At 39.4% G+C, this 24,674-nt stretch overlaps 1 protein-coding gene across 1 annotated transcript in view; it reads right to left on the bottom strand.

The window, feature by feature from the left end:
* Nucleotides 1-242: 242 nt before the first annotated feature.
* LOC113145610 (metabotropic glutamate receptor 7-like) overlaps nt 243-24,674 on the bottom strand; it is a 52,768-nt gene continuing 28,336 nt past the window's right edge. Inside the window, exons 5-10 of the mRNA XM_026332529.1 lie at nt 22,305-22,442; nt 20,260-20,460; nt 15,358-15,497; nt 10,654-11,589; nt 3,574-3,826; nt 243-478 (exon numbers count right to left, since the gene is read on the bottom strand). Of these exons, the coding sequence (XP_026188314.1) occupies nt 429-478; nt 3,574-3,826; nt 10,654-11,589; nt 15,358-15,497; nt 20,260-20,460; nt 22,305-22,442 (1,718 nt within the window). The 3' untranslated portion in view covers nt 243-428. The remainder of the gene's footprint in view (nt 479-3,573; nt 3,827-10,653; nt 11,590-15,357; nt 15,498-20,259; nt 20,461-22,304; nt 22,443-24,674) is intronic.

Below are 24,674 nucleotides of genomic sequence, written 5' to 3'. Positions count from 1 at the left end.
AAAACAGAAATCAGCTAATGGGAACCCCAAGAGAATATGGCTTTAATGACATTTCAAAATAAAAAATCTTGAAACCAGATCCACTGTCCCCCTTTTTCACGGTTGTCCTCGTTCACAATGACCCCTTTTCACAGGCAGGCTGTTCTGTGTTGGAAAGGGGGGGGCACCACACAAGCTTAAAACCTACCATTTGGTTCTGGAGGTTGACCCAGCCACTTGGCCTACAGCTGTGCTAGCCTGTGTCAAGACTCATGTATCATGTCTGGATGAAGGCTGGACTCTATCCACAGTCCTGGAGTGCATAGGTACTGCAGGTGGTGCTGGGACGCCTGTGTTCTCTCTTTCCCGACTATCTTTCTCTGTCCCTCTATAGATCCTTCCATTTGTCAATCACTAACACTAACAAACTGCATTCATTTTCAAGCAGCTCAGATCCTGAGGTTGTTGTAACTCACATATGTTTTCTTGGTTGCTTGACCTGAGAACAGAGTAAGAAAGATAAACATTAACTTTGAAGAGGGCTAAAAGAAAAAAGAAAATCATCCACTTTGGTAATTTCTTTCTATGCATTCCATTCTTATCACCAGCTGTCTGCAGTTAGTAGCAATATTTTCTGGCCTAGTATATCATTTCAACTCACAATGCCCCCATGTAAAGCCTTAGTTTCTATTTTCAGATGTTAACTAGTGATAAAAAACACACACCACACAAGTGGGCACTGAACAAATGCTAGGGCATGCAATGTGATCCCAGTCTGGATTGCCATGGAAACATATCTGAATGTGGCTGAGTGCCTAGGTGCGGGGTGTGTTTGTGTCTCCTCTCGAATATCTATCGTTATGAGGTCCAATTTGTGTTTCTAACCCTCGGAGTGAAGGAGCTGTTTGTGAACTGAGGTTGTGACTTCTATTGAAGTCTTATTTAGGGAATTAAATCTAAAGCCATGATTAGTCTTTGATTAGTTGATTGATATATCAGGAGAGGTGTGATGTTATGGTGGTAAAATCTAAGATAAGGAAATGTGCTTCTGAGCATTTGAGAAGGTTGATGTAGATTTTCTTAATCAGACATGTTGTTATAAATTCATTCAACTGCTTTAATGTTGCTATGGTGACCAACTCCCATGGACTAAGCAATTAAATTTGCACCATTTCTTTACAGCTGCATTTTGTAGTCTGGGCCACCAAGTATGATGAATAAAACATCAGAAAATGTACAACAGATTCTTGCTGGTAACCACAAACAGGCCTCAGGAAGCTCATTTTAGGGCAACAAGCTGCATGTGCATGCATGTGTATAGGATCAAAACATCAACCTATGTTATCATCTTAGTTCTTAATACAGATAATGATTATTCTTCCATTCTTAACCCATAATTTGGCTTATATTTTGACCTGAGTCCTGTTTTCATACCACAGTATTCGTTAATGAAGTGAAAAGCATTATGGCATCCACACATGCTAGTTTTGGTTCATTTACATAAAAATAAACCCAAACAAACAAAAACATAACTCTGGACAGTGAATCAATTCAACACCTCTGAATTACAGGGTGGATCCTCCTGACTCTTGCAGGATATTCATAAAGACATGACACTATATCAATACCAGTTCAAATCTGTTAATACTGTTAATACTCTCAATTCCATAAATCACTTCCAGTCATCTCATAATGGGCAGAAAGGGGAGTATTTGGTGCTCTGATGGTTACAGGAATTGACGGACAGTCCCCAGGGATTGGTCGAGGCATAGTTCAGGTTTCTGGGCGGTCATGCACATAAATTTGCCATTAATAAATGTCACTTCCACTGTTGCTAAAAAGGAAGAGCGTGAGGCAGAGAGAGTGCACGATGATGGGAGACGAGGCGAGAAGACATTCACGTTAAAAAGACAGAAGGTGAGAGACTCGTGGTACAGATGACACAGTGCACTTTCAGGAGGGCCGCCCATGCCCTGCTTGGGGACTTTTGAAGTGTTGCTATGACAGATGTTAAGTTTTCACCCTCAATGCAGAGTATGTATTTGCTAGATGAGTCACATGTGAGAGGCAAGGATAGGTTCCCCGTCCCGATACGCTTGCATCAGCTCTCTGACTTGCATGTGTTTAACTCACAGTCACACACTGAAAACCACATGCACATATCCACACTCACAGTCGCATACACACATACACGAGCGCGTTCGACTCATGACAGATGAGTGTGACAACTGTTGGATGTTTGGAGAAATTCCCAGGAAAATCTGTCATCTCAGAGGCATAATTCAAAGAGGGGCTGAGGGGATGGTGCACCTGTGGGTGCCATGATCGCTGTATGTGATTAGAAGCGTTGCAAGAGAGGAGCCCTTTGGAGCCAGTGACGCATGATTTGCATGAGGTGTCAATCATCTCTGTCTCAGTCCTGACAACTAGAGAAGAGCAAAGAGCTTCCATGGCAACACTGGTCTAAAATTGGTCTAAATTTTTTCTCTAAAACCCTTATTAGTGTTGGTGTTTCTTACCCAAAACAAACAATATATCATCTACCCATGGAGGTATGTAGGCTTCTCCACTCACACACAGTATTATCTTTGGAAAAGGGATCATGGCTTCTGTTTTAGGTGAAGGGTGGTATGAGTAACACACTGCTACAGAGACAGATTATCTCCTTCCATTCTTGGAGAAAAAGATTTGCTTCTTCAAATCTCTTCCCAGAGCAAGCCCCAATCTTCTCTCATGCTCTCTGCTGTGCACTTTGGCTAAAGGTCTAACCATTTATCAGGAAAACAAGATAACAGGGTCTATTCTATAAGACATTATACACATTTTTACTCAAGGAGCCAGCCAATTAAATTGCTGGAATTGGACTTTCTGGTACAAGAAAGGAAATATGAGAAATGTATGAAAAAGAAAAGAGACATCTCATTTACCCTTCTTGGGAAAATAAGATTTGAAACCAATTGAAACCTCCATTGCACAGATTACAGTCTGTAGATCTCATCTTCGGGTCTTCCTTGCAGTCTGTATCACACACTAATCTCTTGGGTTTCATAACTCATTGAAGACCGATCAGTCAGTCTGTGAGTTCACTATAAACCACAACCACCTGACTAAAAATTCATGTGTGTAATACTGGCATGCAGTATAGTGTTTTTTTTTTATATAAGTAAGTAGGTACTGCATTTGAAAGTAATAGTAATAGTAATAGTAATAGTAATAGTAATAACCCATAATGGATAATATAGTATGATTAATATACCGTAGGTTAAACTCTTCTTGATTGTAGTGAAATGTAATATAAAATAACTCTTCATAGGACACAACATACTGGTAATTATACACAAATATATCTTTATATCTGTGCATGTTATAGTGTGTTTTACACCATTCGTTAAATATTTGTACTGTATACTATAGCTTATGGCAATTGGGGAACTTAAAGTCCTATGACATACGCTTATGACAGATTAGATAATTAAATCTAAATGCATTTTTGACTAAAAGCATTGCGATTTAATATAAACATAAATGAGCTTTGTTCATGATGCATACGTGTGGAGCTCTGAAGCTTTGTCATTCTCTCACTGGGATACTTACTCATTGGGTCAGCAGTGGGGTTCTCACACAGTTCAGTCTTAGCCTCTCCATTGGGCCTCTCGTTGGGCTTCTGAGACAGCCGTGATGACATTGTGGCAGCTGTGACCACAGCCTTGAAGCTACGCTTCCTCTTCTGTACGTTCAGCTCAGGGTGGAAGATAATGATGTACACCTTGGGCATGTAGAGCATGCCCAGTGCTACTGAGGCACTGAGGTTCATGGAAATGGTCAGGGTGGTTGTCTGAATGTACAGCTGGAAGGAAGCACAGATAAAGGTAAAAAGTGATATTAATAAAGAATGCAATCGCAGAAAACATAATATAAATGGACAGTTCCTTTCCATATTGTATAAACATTGATTTGGTTGCTCTATGAGGCAGATAATTAACTTGAGAGTGGTATTTAAAATCTCATAAAAACATGACGTAAAAGACAGCTCTGATGGCCAAACATCTGTGGTCAATTAGAGCCACACTGTTGAGCACAGTGATAAAGGCAAATCCTAATAATAATCACAGTACAATAACAAAATCTAAGAATCCATGGAAAATATTTATAGCTTGTCCTTTTTTCAGTCTGAAAGAAAAGAAAAATTTGCTGACAGAAGGACATCATTAAGGAATGTCTGTTTGATATAATCGTATTATACAAAACCTCCTGATAATAAATGATAATTCAATTAAATGATTAAGTTCCTGTTTTGTTGACCTGACATGATTATCAAACGCGTAGGTGGTTTGGATATTTACTGTGGGGAAAGAGGCAGTCGTGCGCACCGTAACATAATCCAGCAGCATTTATTAAAGCCTGACCTGCAGCTACTCACTCATGTCAAAGATGGTTCAAGCGTATTAATGACAGTATCAGAAGCATCACCGTGATTTTATCAAAATGTCCTCACATGGCTTCTTTTCTACTAGTGTGCCCATTTGGATCCTTCACTAAACTGATAGCCCGCTCTATTGGATGAGGATCATGTCTGAGACATGGTCCAGTTACATCCCTGTTCCCAACAAAACAGATGTTTTATCTAACAAGTCATCAGACCAATTTACAGCTGGTGAGCTATTTATTCCTCCACTAACAATTCCTGTAGCCAGGCCCATTTTAATGTAATTTAAAGTTTAATGATCCCCTTAAAAGTATTGCAAGAGCCTACGAATGGACTAAGAACATTGCATTTGCAGTTTAGCAGATCTACATTTTTCTTAGCAGCTTTACACTCAGTGGAGTGAAGCCTGTGAAAGGCTCTCGCTGTGTTAAGTGGTTAACATCATTCATAGGTTTGCCATTCATGTGAGCCTTACACAAGTACGTTCTCTTATTAAATGCTGCCTCCATGACATTCCTTTACATAATACCTTTAACATTATAAAATAGTAAATGATAGCTTACATAACCCAGATCATGCTATGATTTAGGTTAACATAAATTTTATATAGCAACTTCATTACCAGGCAATGATCCTTCTGAGAGGTAGTGAAGTCAGCAATTCAGCAGACATGTGAGAGCCCCTTGTTTTATATAAGGGTCTTGAAGGAGAAAGAATCACTTCGGGAGGGTGCATTATTGTTTCAAGAGCAGATCACCAAAGCTTTTTTCACTAATCTACTGCACTTGAAAGCATCAGCTGTCACTTACTGTATATGGTTTCTTCCAGTCAGCCGCTGGTAAAGTGGTTGGGGAGAGGATACAATTGTAAACGCATTAGGCACTACAGTGCAGAGCAGCAAACTGCTCACTGTTTCGGCGAGGAAGAAATGTCACCATTTGCATTTGCTGTTTTTCTTGGTAAATAGCACAACTAATGGTGATTTCTTTCATACAAGATAGACTCATTTACATTTCAGTGATGTCTGTCTTCCAATCTCCACCAATCATTTAGATGCCTGATATGATCAAAATGCCAATACACTGAGCTGCTTCTTTTGCTCTCCATCCCCTCCTGTTTCTCTGTGGAGCAGCATCAGAGCCAGTGATCTGGCTGGTGCACCATGCATTAATAACTGTATGAATATCACAATGCTCTCGCTGGATGGAAATTTAGTGCCTTCTCTATGCGTCTGAGCTGTGAATGTGCTGCCTTTATAATTAGATATTAGGACAACCAATAAAAGCATTGGAAGTAATACATATGGCATCAAATATAATCACCAGAGAATCTCTCCCCTGTGTTTCCATGTTTGGTAACCTGTCTGGTATCCATAGCAACACTACAGAGTTTGGTGCAAGCAAATAAACATGACTAGGAGAGGCCTTTAATGAGATTCTGATACCTTAGACGCTGCAACGCTGACCCTATCAGAACTGATTTATTGACCATGCAGGAGAGTTGATTCCGGAGCAGGCACACGATAAACACTAGGTGCATGCGCACACTCGTCACACAAAAGCAAACACACATACACACCCACACAAACCTGTACTGTAGGCATGGTGGCTTTCATTCCTTCTAATACAACTCCTCACAGACACACACACACACACACACCAAATCCTCTTCTTACTGTCTCATGGAGACAGTGATTTCCATTGTGCCTCTCTATGAGCTTGACCCAAATTCATAGCCCCTCTCACCCACCACTTGAATGTTTAGCTTGTCACACAACATTCATTATTAATTCCTGTTGCTTTAACATAAATAAATACATGAAGTGATTTTCACAACTGCTTGGCAACTCTCTATTTATAACCATGGTAATGATTTATTAAGAGCCTCATCAGGAATCAAACAGTCACTTTAAAATTTTACATCTCATTGACAAGCCTTCCATTTAGACAAAAAGCTGTTGATTATAATTCTCATAATCATACCCACCAGGGATATACTTAGTACAAAGACAATTTAGTTGGGTATGGTTGAGCACTATAAATGTACACAGTGATAAGGACTTGATTCAGTAAGTCAAAATTAGGATGCTCTCTGCCCTGTTTGAGAAAGTCTTCAATAATGGATCCAGGGGATTTGAAGTTTCCTCTCATCTACCTGGAGGTCTCTTGTTGTTTTGGATGTCCTACTTACCAGCTCATGTCATGAACAACTCTTTCTGGCTTTGAGTGCAAAGAGAAACCGCTTTCTGTGTAGATGATCATGCTTATGTCAAAGCAGGAGGCAATTCATAATGCAAACAATCAGTTTATGTGGTATGCTCATTTCTCTAAAAAGGGCCCAAGTAATCAGGTGTCTCTGAGTAGGAAATAAAGAATTTGCCCAAACCTTGGCCAATATTCAGGAGCCCTCCAGCATTCCAAAGACACTGTTTTGATAAAAACATTGTTATTTTTGTGGCTGGTGGAAGGGAGATTACATGCTGTTTATGCAAAACCAGACAAAAACCAGTGTCCTCACAATGTTACACTTTTTTGCAAGATGGAAAATGGAACTTTGCAACAGTGATGATATTGCCAGAACAACAATACTGGCAGTAATAAATCAGACTCTGATAGCTCAAATCAACCTCTGTTCATATTATCTTTTGAGGCAAGGTCATAAACTTGTATTTGAAAATAATTATGTCCCCTCACTAGATGCCAACCACTCTTTTGTTATAAATAGAACAATGAGTATGATTACAGAAAAAACGATCCCCCCTAAAGAGCACCTAATGTAGAAGATTACTATATATTGTTCTCCTTGGAGTGATGCATTTCTGCACAATACATGCATGACACAGCACCATTATAGGCTTTGTAAAACCATTTGGATGGGCAGTGCTGATAGGATAATGATATCCAATTGCTATTAATCCTGGTGTTAAAATGTGCTCCTGTTATCTTGATTGTGCCTGCACTGTCATCGAATTTCAGTAAACTGACCTTTTAACTTGCCTTGCACACAGACGTGTCTGGGATCTGTGCTTTGGGCTTTTACACCATGTTTTCCCTTATTGGAACAAGAGTTTCAAATTATAAGATTTAGCACTAGTTATTAAGCCATCCCCCAATTTCCTCTTAAAGCTCTTACTTCCATAAATAGCAAACATGCACGTAATACGCACATGCAAGTAATAACATTTGAATCCTGCTGACTTGGCCCACTTTTTGTTTTGGGCAACCCGGGATGAGAATGATAGTGAAAATGAGGATATAGTAAAATGCATCAATGTAGTTTTTTTATATAAAATTGGTTTGATGTTAATTTTTTTTAAATTTACTTCAGTTGTTTGTACACTGAAGAAACAACTGAAATAACACTGCCTGTCCCTGCACACTGTAGATGATTATGCTATTATTTTAAGATTGAATGGGCAAATAAATAACATAACCAGGTAACCAAACTGTTTTGGCACTAAGAGTTTTGAATACTATATTTATTTCCCTATACACATAGAAGCTACACATAAAAATGGGTTGCTATTTTCTGCATTTCACTTTTTTGCAGTTGACTAATATCTAATAACTATGAAAACTGTATCATAATTTCTACTTTGCAGCTGTTTATGGTGTAAAACAGTGCTGCAACATTGCGTCTGGCTTGATAAACAAATACAGGTCCATGTTATATTTTCTTTATTTTCATTTTTGAACATCTATTTTTAAAAATATAAACTACCACCTTTCCTTCCTGCCATTACACTTGACCAGCTGGAGCGTTTTTCCTGCAGTCTGGTTCAAGTACAGTCTGCTCAAGGTTTCCAGCATTAAACAGCTGGTAGGCAGTAATTTTCACATATTACTGGATTTTCAAAAGACACCACACATCAGCAATTTGTCAGGTCAAATCCTGTCAAGTGCTGTTGTTTGCAGAAAGACTGGAGGATTAGAAGTTACAATTTTCATTTTACCTACTGAAAGATGGAGTGAGAAAGTTCTTGTCTAGTAAAGTTAGTTATTGCTAATGACACGTGGCAGCATGATCTGCCTTCAAGAAGTTCACGTGGGTACAGAACACATCTTATAACAGTCTAATGGGCTTTTAGACATGTACTGAGGTCTAGTATGTAAGTCTGCATGACATGAAGTATTCCTTTAAGCATCACTAAATCTCCTGGGATGTACTAGAAAGTTTTTGAGCTGCAAGAAAAATGTTACATTATATCGCCATCATATTCTTCTGAACTGTGAAAAACATTTTGCCTTGTCGTTAAAGACTGCTGAATAAAAGAGTTTTTGTGTTCGGTGACAGTATCGCTTAAATCTATTTGCTTGTTCTTTTACTCGGAAAATAACATATTAAAAATACAGAATGTAGGACATTGTTTTGCACATATGTGTTGTCTGATTGTTCAAAAATCTGTTAGAAATGACTCGCAGGTCTGGAGATCAACTGACAAACCTCAGGCCTGAGGACAACTGAATTTGGATGCTGGTGACTCTCACAGTCATTAACTTGAGAGTGCTGAATAGCTGACTGAGCACATGCAGGTGCACAGGAGGCGGGAGTATGTTCTGTGATCTTTTGTTACCGTTTTCACATGGCTTCCCTCAACACGGCTTTCAATGTAAGGGAGGGGGATGGAGTCACAGGTGTGGAAAATGAGGGCATCTGCATAGCGTTAGGTTAAAGAAATTCCACTCACTGCAGCCACAGCATCCATTATAATATATAAAACATCAAAACAACATAAGGTCAAACAGACAACCAGAGTTTTTTGGATTATCATCAGCAGCTCCAATGTTATCATCTCAGTCTCTTCATAAATCTTTTTGTTTTCGGCAACCTGGGATGAGAATGATGGGTGAAAATGAGGATATAGTCAAAGGCATCACATTTACCCTCCAATATTTTATTCAAAGGCAGCTCTACATACAAACATGCAGACACAAAGACACAGTGTCATCTATCATCTAATGACACAAATACACTGTTTTGGTGAAGTATTCATGAAGGAATCTTATCTGACAGTAAATACAGTCTTTTGCAGAAACAGATGTTGTGCATAAATAAGCTGCAAGGATATATAAGATGACTTCACTTCACCTTAACCACACTGCAGGATGTTATCCAGACATGGAAAGGCACTTCTCACCAGCAGTGGCTGGGGAGCAAGCAGAAGTGCACCCACAAAGGCCATTACACCAGGATGTTGTGGTGTGAACTGGAGTTAAGTGTTAGGCAGAGGCTGGTGTGAAGAAAGAGTTAACTGCATAAAGGGGAAAGATAAACACATTACTGCCTCTCTAGTCGCTACGAGTAACATAATGAACTCCTAATCGCCGCTGAGGGTGTAATTCATCTATGAAATCAGCAGCAAATTGAGATGAGGAAAATCAGTTTCTGATCCTGCTGTAGCTAAGCAGGAAGGATATCGAACAGTGTGCCTCTCAAAAGGGTTAGGAATAGCATTTTGCTGTCAGCATAGATATTCTGTCAGTGGAAAACTCCCCCTTTACTCTGTCTTGTACACATGGCCTGCCAAGCAGCACACGCAGCTCATGAGCCCAGCAGATGAATGCATCTGTATTCTGCCCAGTCCTACTCAGATAAGCAGTGACTAGCACAGAAGGTCAGAATGTCATATTCTCAATCAACTCCAGTAGCACCCAAAGTCAAATGCTTTGTTGAGGAGAGCACAGCTGTCAAGAGAAAGTGTCGAATCAAACTTCTGTTTCCCCTCCTCACTTCTCCCTACATTCCTCCTCCAGCTCCACATCCTTCTCTTTATCCACCTCCTCAACCTGCTTGTCTTCCTTCTAGAATATGGCATAATAGTCAACGTTGAGCCTTAAGCATAAGAACTAAGATAATGGCATCTGGAGCTGCCAGCACCCCCATCCATATCACACTTCAGGCATTTCAGGATTCTGCTGCTTAACATTAACTGTTTCTCCCCCCTCACATGCCTACTTCTGTCTGTGGTAGTCCTAGTGGGGGTTTCCATGCACATTGGAGCCGTGTGATTATGAAATCAAAAGAAAATGAACCCATAACTCATACAGTCACTAAATGTGTGTGTGCTCCCTTAATGTACTGTTTGTGTTTTCACTTTGTGTTTATACAAATATGTACGTGCGCATGTTTGGACAAGATAAAAACAGGGCCCAAGAAATGAAAGGGAAATTTGTGAGACGAGGAAGCGAGACAGACAAAGAAAAGGGTGGTGACAGAGAGAGTAAGCAAAAGAGAAAGACATGACTCACCTTCTCTGCTGACTGGGCTGTGCCAAAGAAAATCGGGATGAAGGCCAGCCAGACTATGCAAGTGGTGTACATAGTGAAGCCGATGGGCTTGGCTTCATTGAAGTCTTCTGGTACATCCCTCGTCTTTATGGCGTAGATGGTGCAAGTCACCATCAACAGGATGCTGTAGCCCAGTGAGCAGATTATTTGTAGATCTGTGATGTCACACTTCAGCACGCCACGTGCCAGCATGGGGTTTATGGTTTTCTGCTCATCGTAGTCGATGATGGTGTTTGGGGGATCCACCGCAAACCACACCAGCACACCCAGCAGCTGCACACAGATCAGACTGGAGGTAATGGCTATCTGGGAGGTGGGACTAATGAAACGTGGGGCCGTGACCGTCTGCTTGCCCTGCTCAAAGATCCGATAGATGCGGTTGGTCTTGGTGAGCAGTGCGGCGTAGCTGATGCACATACCCAGGCCCAGGAAGATCCTCCGGAAGGCACATACAGCTACGTCAGGCTTGGCGATCATGAGGAATGTGATGATGTAACACAGAAAGATCCCGGTTAGCAGCACGTAGCTCAGTTCTCGGCCTGACGCCCGCACGATGGGTGTATCATTGTAGCGCACAAAGGTCGCCATCACAAAGATGGTGGCTATAATACCAAGCATGGCCAGGAAGACAGGGATTACTGCCCAAGGGGAATGCCACTCCAGCTTCACTATAGGGATTGGTTGACAGGCGGTTCTGTTGGGGTTGGGCCTCATGTTGTAGGCGCACAGTCTACAGGAAGTCTCATCATACTGGTACTGATAGCCATCACAGAGCTCACAGTGCCAACAGCACGGCATGCCCTTTACCCTCTTCTTTCTCTCTCCGGTTTTGCAAGGCAGACTGCACACAGAGATAGGTACCTCCTGCTCCCCATCAGGCCACTGAAGCTCCTCCATCTGGGAGGAAGATGACAAACAGTACAGGAAGAGGGTTAGTAACACAAAGATGGTCACAGGCACTGCTGGAGGGGAGAAACCATGGAGGACAAAGTACCCTGAATATTGAGCAGGGAATAACATTTATATACTGCTCCAAAACAACATATTAACTGGTCACTGATTACTATATTAGCAATCTTATGGAGTTCTTCGTAAAAACACACTATAATGCTATCTCGCAAACAGTTAAAAAATGATTGAAAAAGATAAACCTAATGCAGTACATCCTTTTTGCCAATTTCTTTGAGGGACTGCCTTTTCTAATATATGAAAGTAATTGAAATCACCATGGTAACACAGCTTACCTTTGTTCAGTGAAATAAAAATGAAAAAATGTGAAATGCAAAAGACATTATGTTTTAATACAGGAGCCACTGAGGTATGAAATATGTGATGAAAAAGAAGAAGAATGGGATTTAGGGTTGTAAAATGCCTCTTTTAGGCTTCATAGATCTATTTCTATTTATGAGCTTGTCATCAAAATGAGAAGTGCAGTATACAGACACTGAAGAACTATCTGAAAGTTCAATGTGAAAAGGTCCTGAGGTGTTTCATGATTTAAGCTCACACTATAAGTTCAACATACAAGTCAAACTAAAAATGAAATCCATAAAGAAATTGATTTTTTGTAGTTTTTTTAACATATTTTGTTAGGATGTTCAAATGGATTCTATAAAACTCTGAGCTGATCTCTATTTTAATTCTATCTATTTAAGTCTTCTGATCCGTGACTTTAAAAGCACCAGAAGATTAAAGATACACTAAAATGGTTTAGGCAGTTTCACAGCAAGACATACTGTATAGTATCAGCCATCTAACCAACAAACAACACACACTGAAACACACTGAAACATGTATATCAGTGGGATCAGTTTGTATTGTCTCCAACTGCCTGTATTAAACTCAGACATTAAATATGAAGTTACCACCATGACATAGTTTGCTCAGCTTAGCAGAAAGACTGAAAAGAAGAGGAAAGAGCACGGTGCTGTCCAAAGGTAAGAGAATCCTCATAGCAGCACCTCCAGAACTCACTAATTAGCATATATATTATACCTCATTTGTTTAATCCTTACAAAAACACCACCGCTAGCGGTTGTCTGGCAATGTCATGCCGACGCCAGGAAGGTTCCAAAAAACAGTCTGGCACATAACCTCATGCAGAATCACAATTTGTCTTTGTATTTTTACATTTTGCTTTTTATTGGCATTAAACAAACAAGACAGAATGTGCTAATTAAGATTTAAAGCTACATTTGTTGCTTAGATAAATTTACAGTCTTCTGGCTGTAGATTTATATTTAACTGATAGGTATGACAGTGACATCAAGCTTATGTAAGTCTTAGCAAGAGAGAGAAAGTGTATTTCCCAAAATATTGGACCATTTTTCTTTATTATTTGTCGTTTAATTTCTGTGGTGTGAAATAAAATCTAACACATGCAAAAATCCTGAAAGACTAAGCATCTTTTACCACTTGTAGTTATGCTTTCTGTTGCCACACAAAATCAGCAGATAAAAACACAACCTTACCAGGTACAAATATAATCACATACAACACAAAACCAAGGACACCTCCTCCAAATGTGGCAACTGCCAATAATTGCAACAGCACCTTTGTGGCACACACACCTGCACATCTAGAACGCGTGTGCACGTGTGTGCACCTGCATGACAAATGTGTTGTTTCTCTGGTGTCTGGGTAGATTATCATCTGCCATTTATCTGGGGGCATGAAGGTGCTGTTTGTTATCTGGACAATGAATGGTGCTCTCTGGAAAACCTCCCGATTACACACACTGTGGAAACAGTAATGAGACCAATAGCCCTGTTGCCATGGAGACCAGAAGCAAGATTTTTTTGACACCTAGGACTCAAATGAATGTTACGGTTTTCATTTGGGTTTTGTTAAAGTTGTTAATTTGACAGTTAATTTCAGCTTTTGTGAGGTGGAACGGCATGTTGTAGCACGTTTTTATTAATGACTGCAAAGCATAACAGGATGCATATTCCATGGTAACCTCTAAATTAAATTTCTCTTTATGTGTTAGTGAACAAACTCTCCATTGCATTTGAATATAACTGCATTGTAACAGCATTTGGTTTGTAATCACACTAACACAGAATGAAACAACAAATCTCCACCTGTGGTATCAAATCAATTCGGCTGAGTTTAATTCTTGTTATTCAGAGAGCCATTATGCAAATGTTAACTCATCTGTATGTAAATGTCTTTTTTTGTGTAATCTGAGTTACATAGAAATACACAGATATTTCAGCTCAGTTTCATCCTATCATACAGCATGGGCAATTTGAAACTATGTTTGCCTTGAAATAAAATACAACTCATCTGTTTCTTTATTGTCTACATGAATCACCCAAACCCATTCTTGTGTTGTGACAGTAAGATCTATCACAGAGGCTACAAACCAACACCTTGCACTTAAAAAGCAGCACTGCAGCTGTCTCCAGGTCTGCTTCTAACACTAATATTAGAAAGTATTTTCTGCAGGTGAATTAAAGTTATTTAAAGCTCCCGTGAAATGAAAAATATATTATCTATGTTGTTATTCCATGGGTTCAGCTATGTTTTGGAAATGCCAAAAAAGGTCAAATAAGTTTCACATATTTTTATATCAAAATCCCTCCATGTTGTTGAAAGTACACAGAGTTTTCATATTATTTATTGCACTCCTGGGTCCACCTTAAAATCCAAATCTGGTAACAGATTTTGAGTTTCATCAAAAAAAGTAAATCCAACAGAAAGCTGCCAAGCACCAGGAGTAACATGGGAGGTGTACATTTAGGTGTCAGTTTCTAACAACATCAACATCCACAGCAGCTCTACTGCCAAGGACTGCGCATACGTGGACTGACACTTGGGTTAAAAACATGTTCTTCCTCTTCCTCCCACTCTCCTCCATCGTCACTCCCAAGACTCATGCAGTGGGAGTAGAATAATCTCCAAATATGACAAGAGTAGTTATATGCACATCACCGGGTGCAAAGCTATTAAAATAATATTAATGACAAAAGCATAAAAGGTAAAACGCCTGCACACTCACTCCAGGCCAGTGATTTATTTAAATGATACAACAGTTTGATTCAAATCAGATCTTTGTCAGGTCACAGTGTTTCACACACTGTTTGTTTCTTAATATTAAACTCTCAGTTTTAGTCCCTCCTGATGCTTTAGTCCTGCTCTAAGACCCCTTTACAGGTAGAAAATGTGACAGACTGAAATTGCTGCCTTTTATCTCCTTTGCACACAGCTTTTTAAATCTGTCGCTTTAATTGCATGGTTTTTTTTTTTCTTTTCTAAAAAGCAGCATCTGATAACCTCGTAGAAAACCATGTTTTAAGCACAAATAGAAACATTTGTCTTACCTTTATTATTATTCATTGTTGGAGCAATAATACACCTGAAGAATCTGAACATTTATCGGCTGGGTAAAGATAAGACTTTCTTTTTCTTGTTAAAGAGCACAAACAGATTCTTTTTATGCGCCTAAAATACATCAATTGAACTGAAAGTAAAATATGCTTACACCTGAGCTCTCTCCATATTTGAGATGCAAATAATGTGCAACCCCTCGTCACATAAGAGATTTGAATTTTGCAAAAACACTACAAGTGTTGATATCAGTAAATATTTTGCATCCCTGAGTCAAAACATTTGAAGTGGTTGTGTGTAGTCTGTGATCACAGTCTTACTAAACTGTCATACCCTGAGCTGGAGTGTCTCCACCCACTGTCCTACCACCTTGTACTCTGCAATGGAGGAATTGGTCATCTGGAACTGGAACAGGTCATAGCGTCCCGGAGCATCGCCATTTTTGTTAAACACAACAGAGGTGCCGGCGCTGCCTGTACAGAGCGAGAGAGAGAAAAAGGCAACAAAAGAAGAGCAGAGGAGAACAGTGTAATATGCTGGTGTTTCGCGAGCAAAATATAACCTTTTAACCTCTTGCCTCCTACTGTGCGATGTCCTACATGGGCCACACAAAGGACCACAGAATGTGTGAGTCTGTTCCTCCCAGTTAAAACCTCCAAAGACCATGACCTATATCTTGAACCTTCATGATAATGATAGACAGGGAAGGTAGCCTTCTACTATGGCACTCTCTCACCTGCTTCCGATGCATCCTCATGTCTGCACAACAGCCACTGGGACAACATATTTTCACATTTAAATCTGGTTAGATATGTGAACTCGCAGCTCTGTTCTAATATCAGAAATGGAGTGCACTTTAAAATCAGCGCACAACTCCTCTGGTTAAAAGTAATGCATTTCGATCACGCAGTGTACAACAACAGGGGATGCAGGGAGGATAAACAGGTCAGCCAAAGCATCATACGGTCTCCATCTGCTGCCAGTGTGGAGCTGCCTGTCTCAAGCAGAGCCCTGAAGATTTCACTAATTACTGTTGCTTGGAGAAGACTGCAGACACCTGAAACAGTACGCATGAGAAAAGGAGCTGTTTTTTTTAATGTGTATTTGTGTGTGCTCTTAAGTCTGTCTGTGGTGTCTACTCTAGGGTTATGCACAGATGTGTGCACATCACTCAGCAATTTGAGCCTCGTGACTGCAGAGTGTGTGCAAGGTAGTGTATTAAAGCAGATGTCACTCAACATGAGCTCTCCCTCGCAGCAGTGAAAGTTGAATGGCATTAATGGGAAAAAACGGTTGTCCTTTATTTTATACATGAGGTCTGCATTGTTGATGAGGTCATTTTTACCATCGCACAATGCTGAGGAGAGAGCATTTTACACGTCTATTCACCTTGGCACTGCAAACAGTACTTCATAAGCACAAATGGAGATACCATTTTTGAAATGGGACAGGGGGGAGTGTGATGACACTTGGCATGGGAATTAAATTCTTTAATAGCTCTGGCTATAAAAAGTGTAGCAAAAGGATCAGGAGCATATGTCCAAAACACTTTTGGGGACATGTTGTCTTTTGTATCTAGCACAGAGCTTCTAGTTTTGCATAGAAGGCCACTGCGCCTTTTCCTTTCCTTTAGCTGGAAGGGAATTTCATCTCCCTCCAATTGTTTTTCAAGGACATTTGTCATTGCACAGTCTACAAAAGTTTCACACCAAAAGACTCCTGTAAAACGAGAAAGACAGAGGTAGAAAGAGAAAAATCTCATTTGAGAGAGAAGAATAAGGGACCATTTTAATATAAAATACTATGAGCAACCCAAATTTTTTCTTTTTGACTTTGTGACACTGTTATGCATTATACTTGTCAATTTATGAAACGTTAAAAAGTAATTTCCATGTTGATACAGAGTCACAAATCACTCACTATGTGCTGTTATGCAACGTGGCACCACTGGAGTCATTTGACCCACCAGTCTTCCTGTTCAAAAGTGGAACACTAATTCATCAGTTTCCATGTGATGGCACAGAAAATAAAGCAGTGTTCATCATTAATTCAAGTGTAATTGTGAAGCCCAGGGTGAAAACTTCCTCAATATGAAAACCAAATTAAAACGCGGTGGGTGGCAGTCGCTGTCCTGTCACTTCTGCTTTCACCAAACAGACAGAAGACTTGTTGACACTGTATAGAGAGATGTTGACAAGGTATTGACTTTGTGAGCAAAAGCTGTGACAGGGATACCATTCTGATTGAGCGCCCCAGCAAAAAAGTACTGCTTAGACAAATACACAAACACACAAAATCATTCAATAAAGTAACATGAGTTATTGGGAACTTGGCACCCTTCAGCTTTAGAGAAATAATTAAGTGCTGTTTCTGTGTGTGCAGATAAAAATGCATTAGAAATTCCTTTCTGTTTTCTATTGGCTGATATTTTCAAGGAAACAAAATGGTCTGTGTAGACTTCTTAGCTGGAGCGCTGTCTAAGATGAAAGATTTATGCATTTGCATGCGGCTCTGAACTAAGTCATGACAAAAGTGCACTGCTGCTGTGCTGTGCCTAGCAGTGTGGGTGGACTGGGGATCCACTGCTGTGTTTCTCTCGCATCATTATTCTCTCTTTTTTTTCTGCCTCTCACTCTTCAGCTCTGTGACTCCAGCACAGTGGGGAGATCAACAAAGGAGGCTTACACTCCTTCGCTCTCAAATGCACATTAGCAGTGGCACATACACAGGATAATATTTGTGGTTCCAGTCCAAATGGAAAGAGGGGCAGTAAGATATGCCTGGTGGAGCCACAACAGAACGATCCTCACTCAACTGTAAAAAGGTTTAAGAGTATAAGAGCAAAACAGAAAGAGGTAGAGGAGATGTTGAAAGTACAAATCTCATTTTTGGCATGGGTAAACTGAGTGTTCTTTGTCAGAGCCACATGAAGGTAAATGTTTTCAGGAGCTGAAAAATTCAGAAAAGTCAGCAGAATCCCGGATGGTTATTGAGATTGGACAGCAGATTCACAATCCCATGCATGTATCTGTACTTAGTTAAGGACTCCTCAAAATACTACCACTGCTCAGGCAATTGCATATATTCTGTTTGTACAGGTCTACCTTAAAATTCGAGGGTTTCTCCCCTGCTGGAACTCTGCACTGCTGCCATAGCGACAGTGTTGGAGAAAAGCAGGCAGCTCTTTAGCCTTTAGCTCACTGCTTTCACACATTTTTTGTATAAATAATTGCAAAGCATAAATTCCCCTGTTAAACCTGATCATTATACTGCTTCACACTGAACAAGCATCAGCAAACGACCAAATGTACTTTATTAGAACAAAACTTGTTTTGCGCCAATCTCATATAGGCCACCAACTGTCTTTCTGTTGTAAATACTTACTCTAGCACCAAAGATGTATTAATCTACAGCTGAGGATAGTTGCCTGCAAATGCAAATTTGTTTTTGTTTAAATAACATTTGCTAAAAACTACTGAGCCCATCTGTTTTAGTAACATGTTGTACCGTCTGTTACCTATTTCTACTACCAGCATTCTACTTCTACTACTACTACTACCACTACTACTTCTAACAATAATAATAATAGTAATAATAATGAGTTAAGGCAAAACAAACCAAATGCCCCCACATAACCAAGAATTGATGAACCTGACCAGGAAATGAATGGAAATAAAACAGCATTTTAGTCTGATTATAACACAAGGAATTGAACTGATCAAATTCCTCCAATTCCAACCCTGTAAATTAATGATGGCACTACAGATGTTCGAGAAAAACAGCTTGACTTGAGCTCTGCTGCCTACAGTTTGCTCCTTGTGAATAATAGATTCATTTAATGATCCTTTTAAAAGGCATTCAGATTTTCTTGAAAAGACTTTTTGAAAATATTACCAGACTATCTACAGAATAGTGTCTATGTTACTTTTTCTTTTATTTGTTTGACCAGCCAAACAAAAAGATTTTTCTTTTCCATATTCCTTTTCAGTCATAGGATATAATATGCACTTAAATTAGCTAAATAATAATGAAATTATATAAAACACTAGCATGTTAAATTAATCATCAGAACAGTAAGTCTATCCTAGTATAGTGCATACATATAAGTATATATTTCCCACAAACCACAGCAAATCCCACGTATAATACATCACAGAGAAGTGTTATTTTAATACTTTGGAAAAATGAGCTCAGCCCATTAAAGTAGGTCAGTTTTGTTAGAAGATTAAGCTCTTTATTATGAACAGCCAAATCTTATCTAGAACAACACAATGTATTTTCAGAAGAGCCTTTAATGTTCACTCTCTGACATACATGTAACACATCTGTAAATCCATCCCCCTCTTTGCTCCCTTCACACCTGAATGAGAGCAGTTGTCATGTTTGCCATTAATGTTTTAATATCACCACTTTCTGTAGAGAACTGAATTATGTAGAGGTTCAAGTATTGGCAGATCTATAATGTATCACAGTGGCTCAAAATATTCCACAGATCCAGAAAAAGCTGTTGTTGTTTGCACTATAAATGAAGATGAATGTAAATTTAAATTGCAGCCAGCCCACAAGTAAATGCATATGAGCTATAAAACATTACCAAACACCAACATTAACGTGCTAAGAGTAGCTTGCTAATATTTGCATATTTGGGGCAATTTGATGCATGCATGCCTGCAAATTTTAAGATTTAAGATGAAAGATTTTGCACAGACTAAACAAATGAGATGGAATGTATTATTTAGTGAGCTTTACTGGTACTGGTAGGTGGATTTTGTTACCTTTAGAAAGAGCTAAGCTCTGTCCTTTTGGTTTCAGAAGCTCCATATTACTGTACAGATGTGAAAGGGGCATCTTCTCCTATGACTCATTCTAAAAATTGAAACTATTAATAAAATAATGGAGTAAGGCCAGTACACACATTTAAGCTAATATAGTATGAGAGAAAACATGATGTCAGTCCATATAATATGTTGATGAAAGGTTTATGTATTCTTTTATTCTAACATTTCTCAGATCTACAGTATGCTCTTATTATTCTGTATCTCAAAAGAAGATCTTGAAACATAGCGATAGTGATATATAATAGCCAGTAATCTAATTTTAATTAGGTTTTTATAGTCAGTGTAAGGTGTAAAATGTCCTCCAAAACTAGATAGCGTACACATCTTTTTTTACTTTTTTCTTATCCACACATCCTGTAAGCATCTGATGTGCAAACTTATACAATATGCCACTCACCATTAAAGCTGGTGTTACGTATGTACTTCAGCAGACTCTTTCCCTCTGCAGACTCCATTTGTGGACACACGCCAGGATGATCGGGACACAAGTCCCTCTGCATGTTGTGAAGCGCGTGGGCCATGGCATACACTGCGTCAATCACAAATTGCACCTTGCCTTCCTGCTCAAACTTGGAGTTGATCCCGATTCGCTCCTGGCCTGAGGGAAGAAAAAGAGGAGAACTGACAGACAAATATATCACATTGCAACCGCTTACTCCTCCCTATGATCCCCAGCTTCTTTTTTTATTGCATTCATCAATTTGCTGTAAGTAACAATAGTTTGGATTTTGAAGGAATTAAACCAAATGTGGACAATGTGGCATAGGACATAAGAATACATCTAATTCCCAAGTGGAAAATATCAAATTGAAGCTTTGAGACCAAGTGTTTGTGACAAATACACCACACACATTCTGAACTACTGTGGTGTATTACAAAGCAATAGGCTGCTAAGAATGGACCTCATTTGTCCCAATCTAAAAAGTGATGAAGATCACCATGAACTTTAGTAGCATACTCTTCTACAGTTTCTGCTCGTTTATATCCTCCTCCCAGTGTTGTGCCCTTTCACTATGGGCTCCTCCAAAGGTTTTGCCTCATGCTGCTGACACACTGCTAGAATACATAATGAACAACCTCTGCTGGGTGTTTTCGTTTTTTCCTACAAACTAAATTAGCTATTTTATACTCCTGCGAGATGAAAGTTGCATTTCAGAGAGTGAATGAAAATTGTAACAACACAAATACTACTATTACTTTTAATCATTATCATCACCATTATCATCACAATTATAATATTCAAGCTCCTGGTTTACCATCATCAAGTAAATAACTCAGACTACTAAAAGACAATTTTCTCCTTGGATATAGCTGCTCATCATTCACATGGAGAGCTCAGTGGGGGGGCTGATGTTGTTAGTAGCACACATATAAAAATGTAGGGGACCTAAGGAGCGCAAAAGCACTTTGTGCTGACATTTCAGCCCCTTTCTCAAAATATAACATGATACATTTCAGCCTTCACATAACCTTTTTGCTTGTCTGAGCTCTGCCTAGGATGCTCAACGGACAGTCTCTGAATGCAAAAAGTCCCCTGTTTGTATTTAACATTCATAAACATCAGCTCTGCTTTAGGCGTAAAAAACAGAATATACTGTAGTAACAATATAGTACAGCCATTTTCAGAGAAGCTGAAGAATAGATAAACCACCTTTACAGTCATTTTAAAGAGTGTCTGTGGGGCTCACTGAATGGATGAGCATTTTCTAGCTTTGACGTGTGATAAAAGACACCAAACTGGAGATTATAAGGAAACAAAATCCTTCAGCAAACAGTAATTTGTGTCACATTGTCATTATTATAACATATGCAAGCAAGATTAATACAGCATCCCACATTGCAGGCATCATCCACATAGATTATAAATGCAGTGCAATGCCTGTCACAACGTTGACAGGCAGAGTTTAGATAATACAAGCATGCATCACTGTTAGCAACAACACTATCATTAAAGCTACCACAAAGATAGTAATAAAACAGAATGAGTGCATGGACAGTATTTATTTGGTGTTCTGTCATTTTCACTGTAATTTCCAACCTAAATAAAGTGTACTCTGTCTCTCTGCAGTTGATGCATGATCTATGACTGTGCTGTGCCCTGAAAGTGACTGGGTTAAGGGGGAATAGAGGGAATATGGGATTTAACAGTTATTGGACATTAGCCACAGGAGCAGGCTGCCTGCAACTGTTGTACAACTAAGACTGTTGTGCATTATTATTCTAATTATATCTGCCTGGCCTGCACCCGCTGGGTAGAAACACCTTTCTGGCTGATCTGCAGACAAAAGGGGTTGAATTAAAACCCCAACCATTTATCTGCAGCTTCTAATGTTGTCTATAGGTCAACTCTCATCAACCTGACACAGAAGGGTGAAATTATGTATGGTCTTTCAGTTTTTTCGCTTAAATGACCCTACTTTGTTTATGTCAAAACTCGTGTACCTGTGCATTTACGGCTGGTGTCCTCTCTCTTCGAGGCACTGAGGAGCCTGCAGTCAAAGTTTTCCTCCCAGAATTCAGCAAACCACACATTCCTGCGATTGTTCTCTAGGGTAAGTGCAGTAAAGTATTCATCAAATCCTAAGAATAAAGGAAAGAGGAGAATGACTCAGTTCCGGACCAATTACCAACAAATTCAGACCTGGAGGAAATGAAGTGAAAGCACCATGGTTGTGGTGGTGCTGGCCGCTAGGAGCTGGAAGCACACCAGCAAGCACTGCTTCATCAAAATTTGACCAAAGTGGTTCCTCTTCCTCTCAAGCCCCATGGAAATTTAATCACTTCTTTCATCTAGGAAATTACATTAATTAAAAAACAGGATGCATAATAAATAACACAGAGTTTGTAAGTGGTGCCACAGCCTGTTGCCTCAGGCTGTGAGGTAGATGCTGAACAGGTTTTCCTCACTTCATAAAATCAATAACAACAGAAGTGGATTGGAGGTATTATGTATCATCTTAACACTCATTTCAGTAGAGTTCAGGTGCCTGTATGAAGCATCAGCTCAAGAAGCGATAACTTGCTGTAACAAGGCAAAAAGAAAGCCTGTGTGTTTAATGACCCAATGTGGGTCAGGAACCAGAGCTGGGGTAAAATTTAGTACCATTTTTTCGTCTCAGAACACAAGAGAAGAACCTGAATTTCACAGTCTCCCTGTCTGTGTCCTCCTTCTGTATTATCCAGTCATATCAGCTGAGTCGTGGGCAGAGGTAATAAAGGCTAATCAGAGCTGAATGACTCAGCTGATTTTCTTTTGAAAAGACCATCAGCAGTGCATCTTGGATTAATAATATTCTCACTGGCTCCACAGTGTACATTTGTCCTGGCTAGACCCTGCCTAATTAAGGAAAGCTCCATAAAATCCAGACTTTCTACTTTGCTAAATTGTAATGATGAGTGGCTATTAGCAGTGAGACAATGGTCAGAACTTAGAATAGATTAATAGATGGAAGATGCTGGGGAAATTCTATTTCTGTGGTACATTTGTACATGTCCTGGCAAATAGAGCAGTATAATTTCCTCATTTGGTCCCTTTTTCTTGCAGATGGACTTTTGTTCAGCTGCAGTTTTAGAGTGAAATCAAATCATATTCACCTCAAACGGTCGGTGGTGGTGTTTCTTTTGAACGTCAGTCACAGATATATTGAAAGCCCAATGGAGTTCTGTCTTTAATACCGTTTTTAACAAATGACAAAACTGCAAGTGTGAACCTTTGTACACCAGTGAAATTGGAAAAGCAAAGCAGCCTTTTTATTTATTATGATGTTTTCCCTTTCCACTACTTACACAAAGAATCATGGGATACCAGAGAGGTGGGAGTGCCCATTACAAAAGTTGATTTACAAAAACAAAACACTTCTTCACCAATTTCACTGGTGTAAACAAACACATACTTCTTGCTTTGTCGTCATACAATGTCTGGCAGCACAGGCCCCAGCGTAGAGAACATGGGGCGGCATTCACAAACACAAAGTGCCACTTATAGCTTTCGTTACAGAAAATGTTAAAATGATCAAAAAACATAACAATGTTTAAAACTCTTCATTCTGGTGATCACTAATGATAAAGAGAACAGTAATACTGTGACACAATTTCTCCAGCAGTCTGAGATTGAGAATTTGTTAAAGTAGGCAAAATCACACTGATGAGCATATTTGTGTGATGACTGCAATAGATTACATTCACTGGTTCAACATCTAATAAAAAAGTAGCCAATTTATCCAAACTGACTTTAGTGAGGGCATGCACAACCCACGGCCAAATGCAACAAGGTCATACATGTTCTCTGAGGATTGTGGAAAGTCATTCGGAGAAAACTAGGAAATTGCCAACTCAAGTAGAAATAGAGGAGACAGAAGGAAATTGTGCACACATGAAAATACACAGGGTGAAAATATCTTTTGAAATGCACTGAACATCACGGATTATTTACAGCTCTAAAAAAACACCTATACATTAAAAATAGTTAAAACCACTATACTTAATATAAGAGTAATTGACTGCAGTGTATATCCTGTGTGTGTTTGCTTTAGGTCACTGTTTTGGCTTCTTCCCCTGTAATTTTACTGTTTCGATTGACTCTGACTGTTCTTATCAGTGTTGTTTCCCAAAACATTAGGCTCTACATAAAACCCGCTGTGCTGCACCTACTCAACACTAAACAGCAGAGAGATAGTTTACCAGTGATTAGCTGATGAACATACTGTAGTACTTAACAGCTAAAGAGCCAAATATTTCCCTCTGATGTTGGTAGAGACCAGATCCAGGGCTAAATGAAGAGTGAATATTGAATATTTGCCAGGAGGACGGAGC

This window comes from Mastacembelus armatus, chromosome 7 (genome assembly GCF_900324485.2).
Source record: "Mastacembelus armatus chromosome 7, fMasArm1.2, whole genome shotgun sequence".
In the NCBI taxonomy this organism is placed as follows: Eukaryota; Metazoa; Chordata; class Actinopteri; order Synbranchiformes; family Mastacembelidae; genus Mastacembelus; species Mastacembelus armatus.
This window is presented reverse-complemented; position numbering and strand designations above follow the sequence as displayed.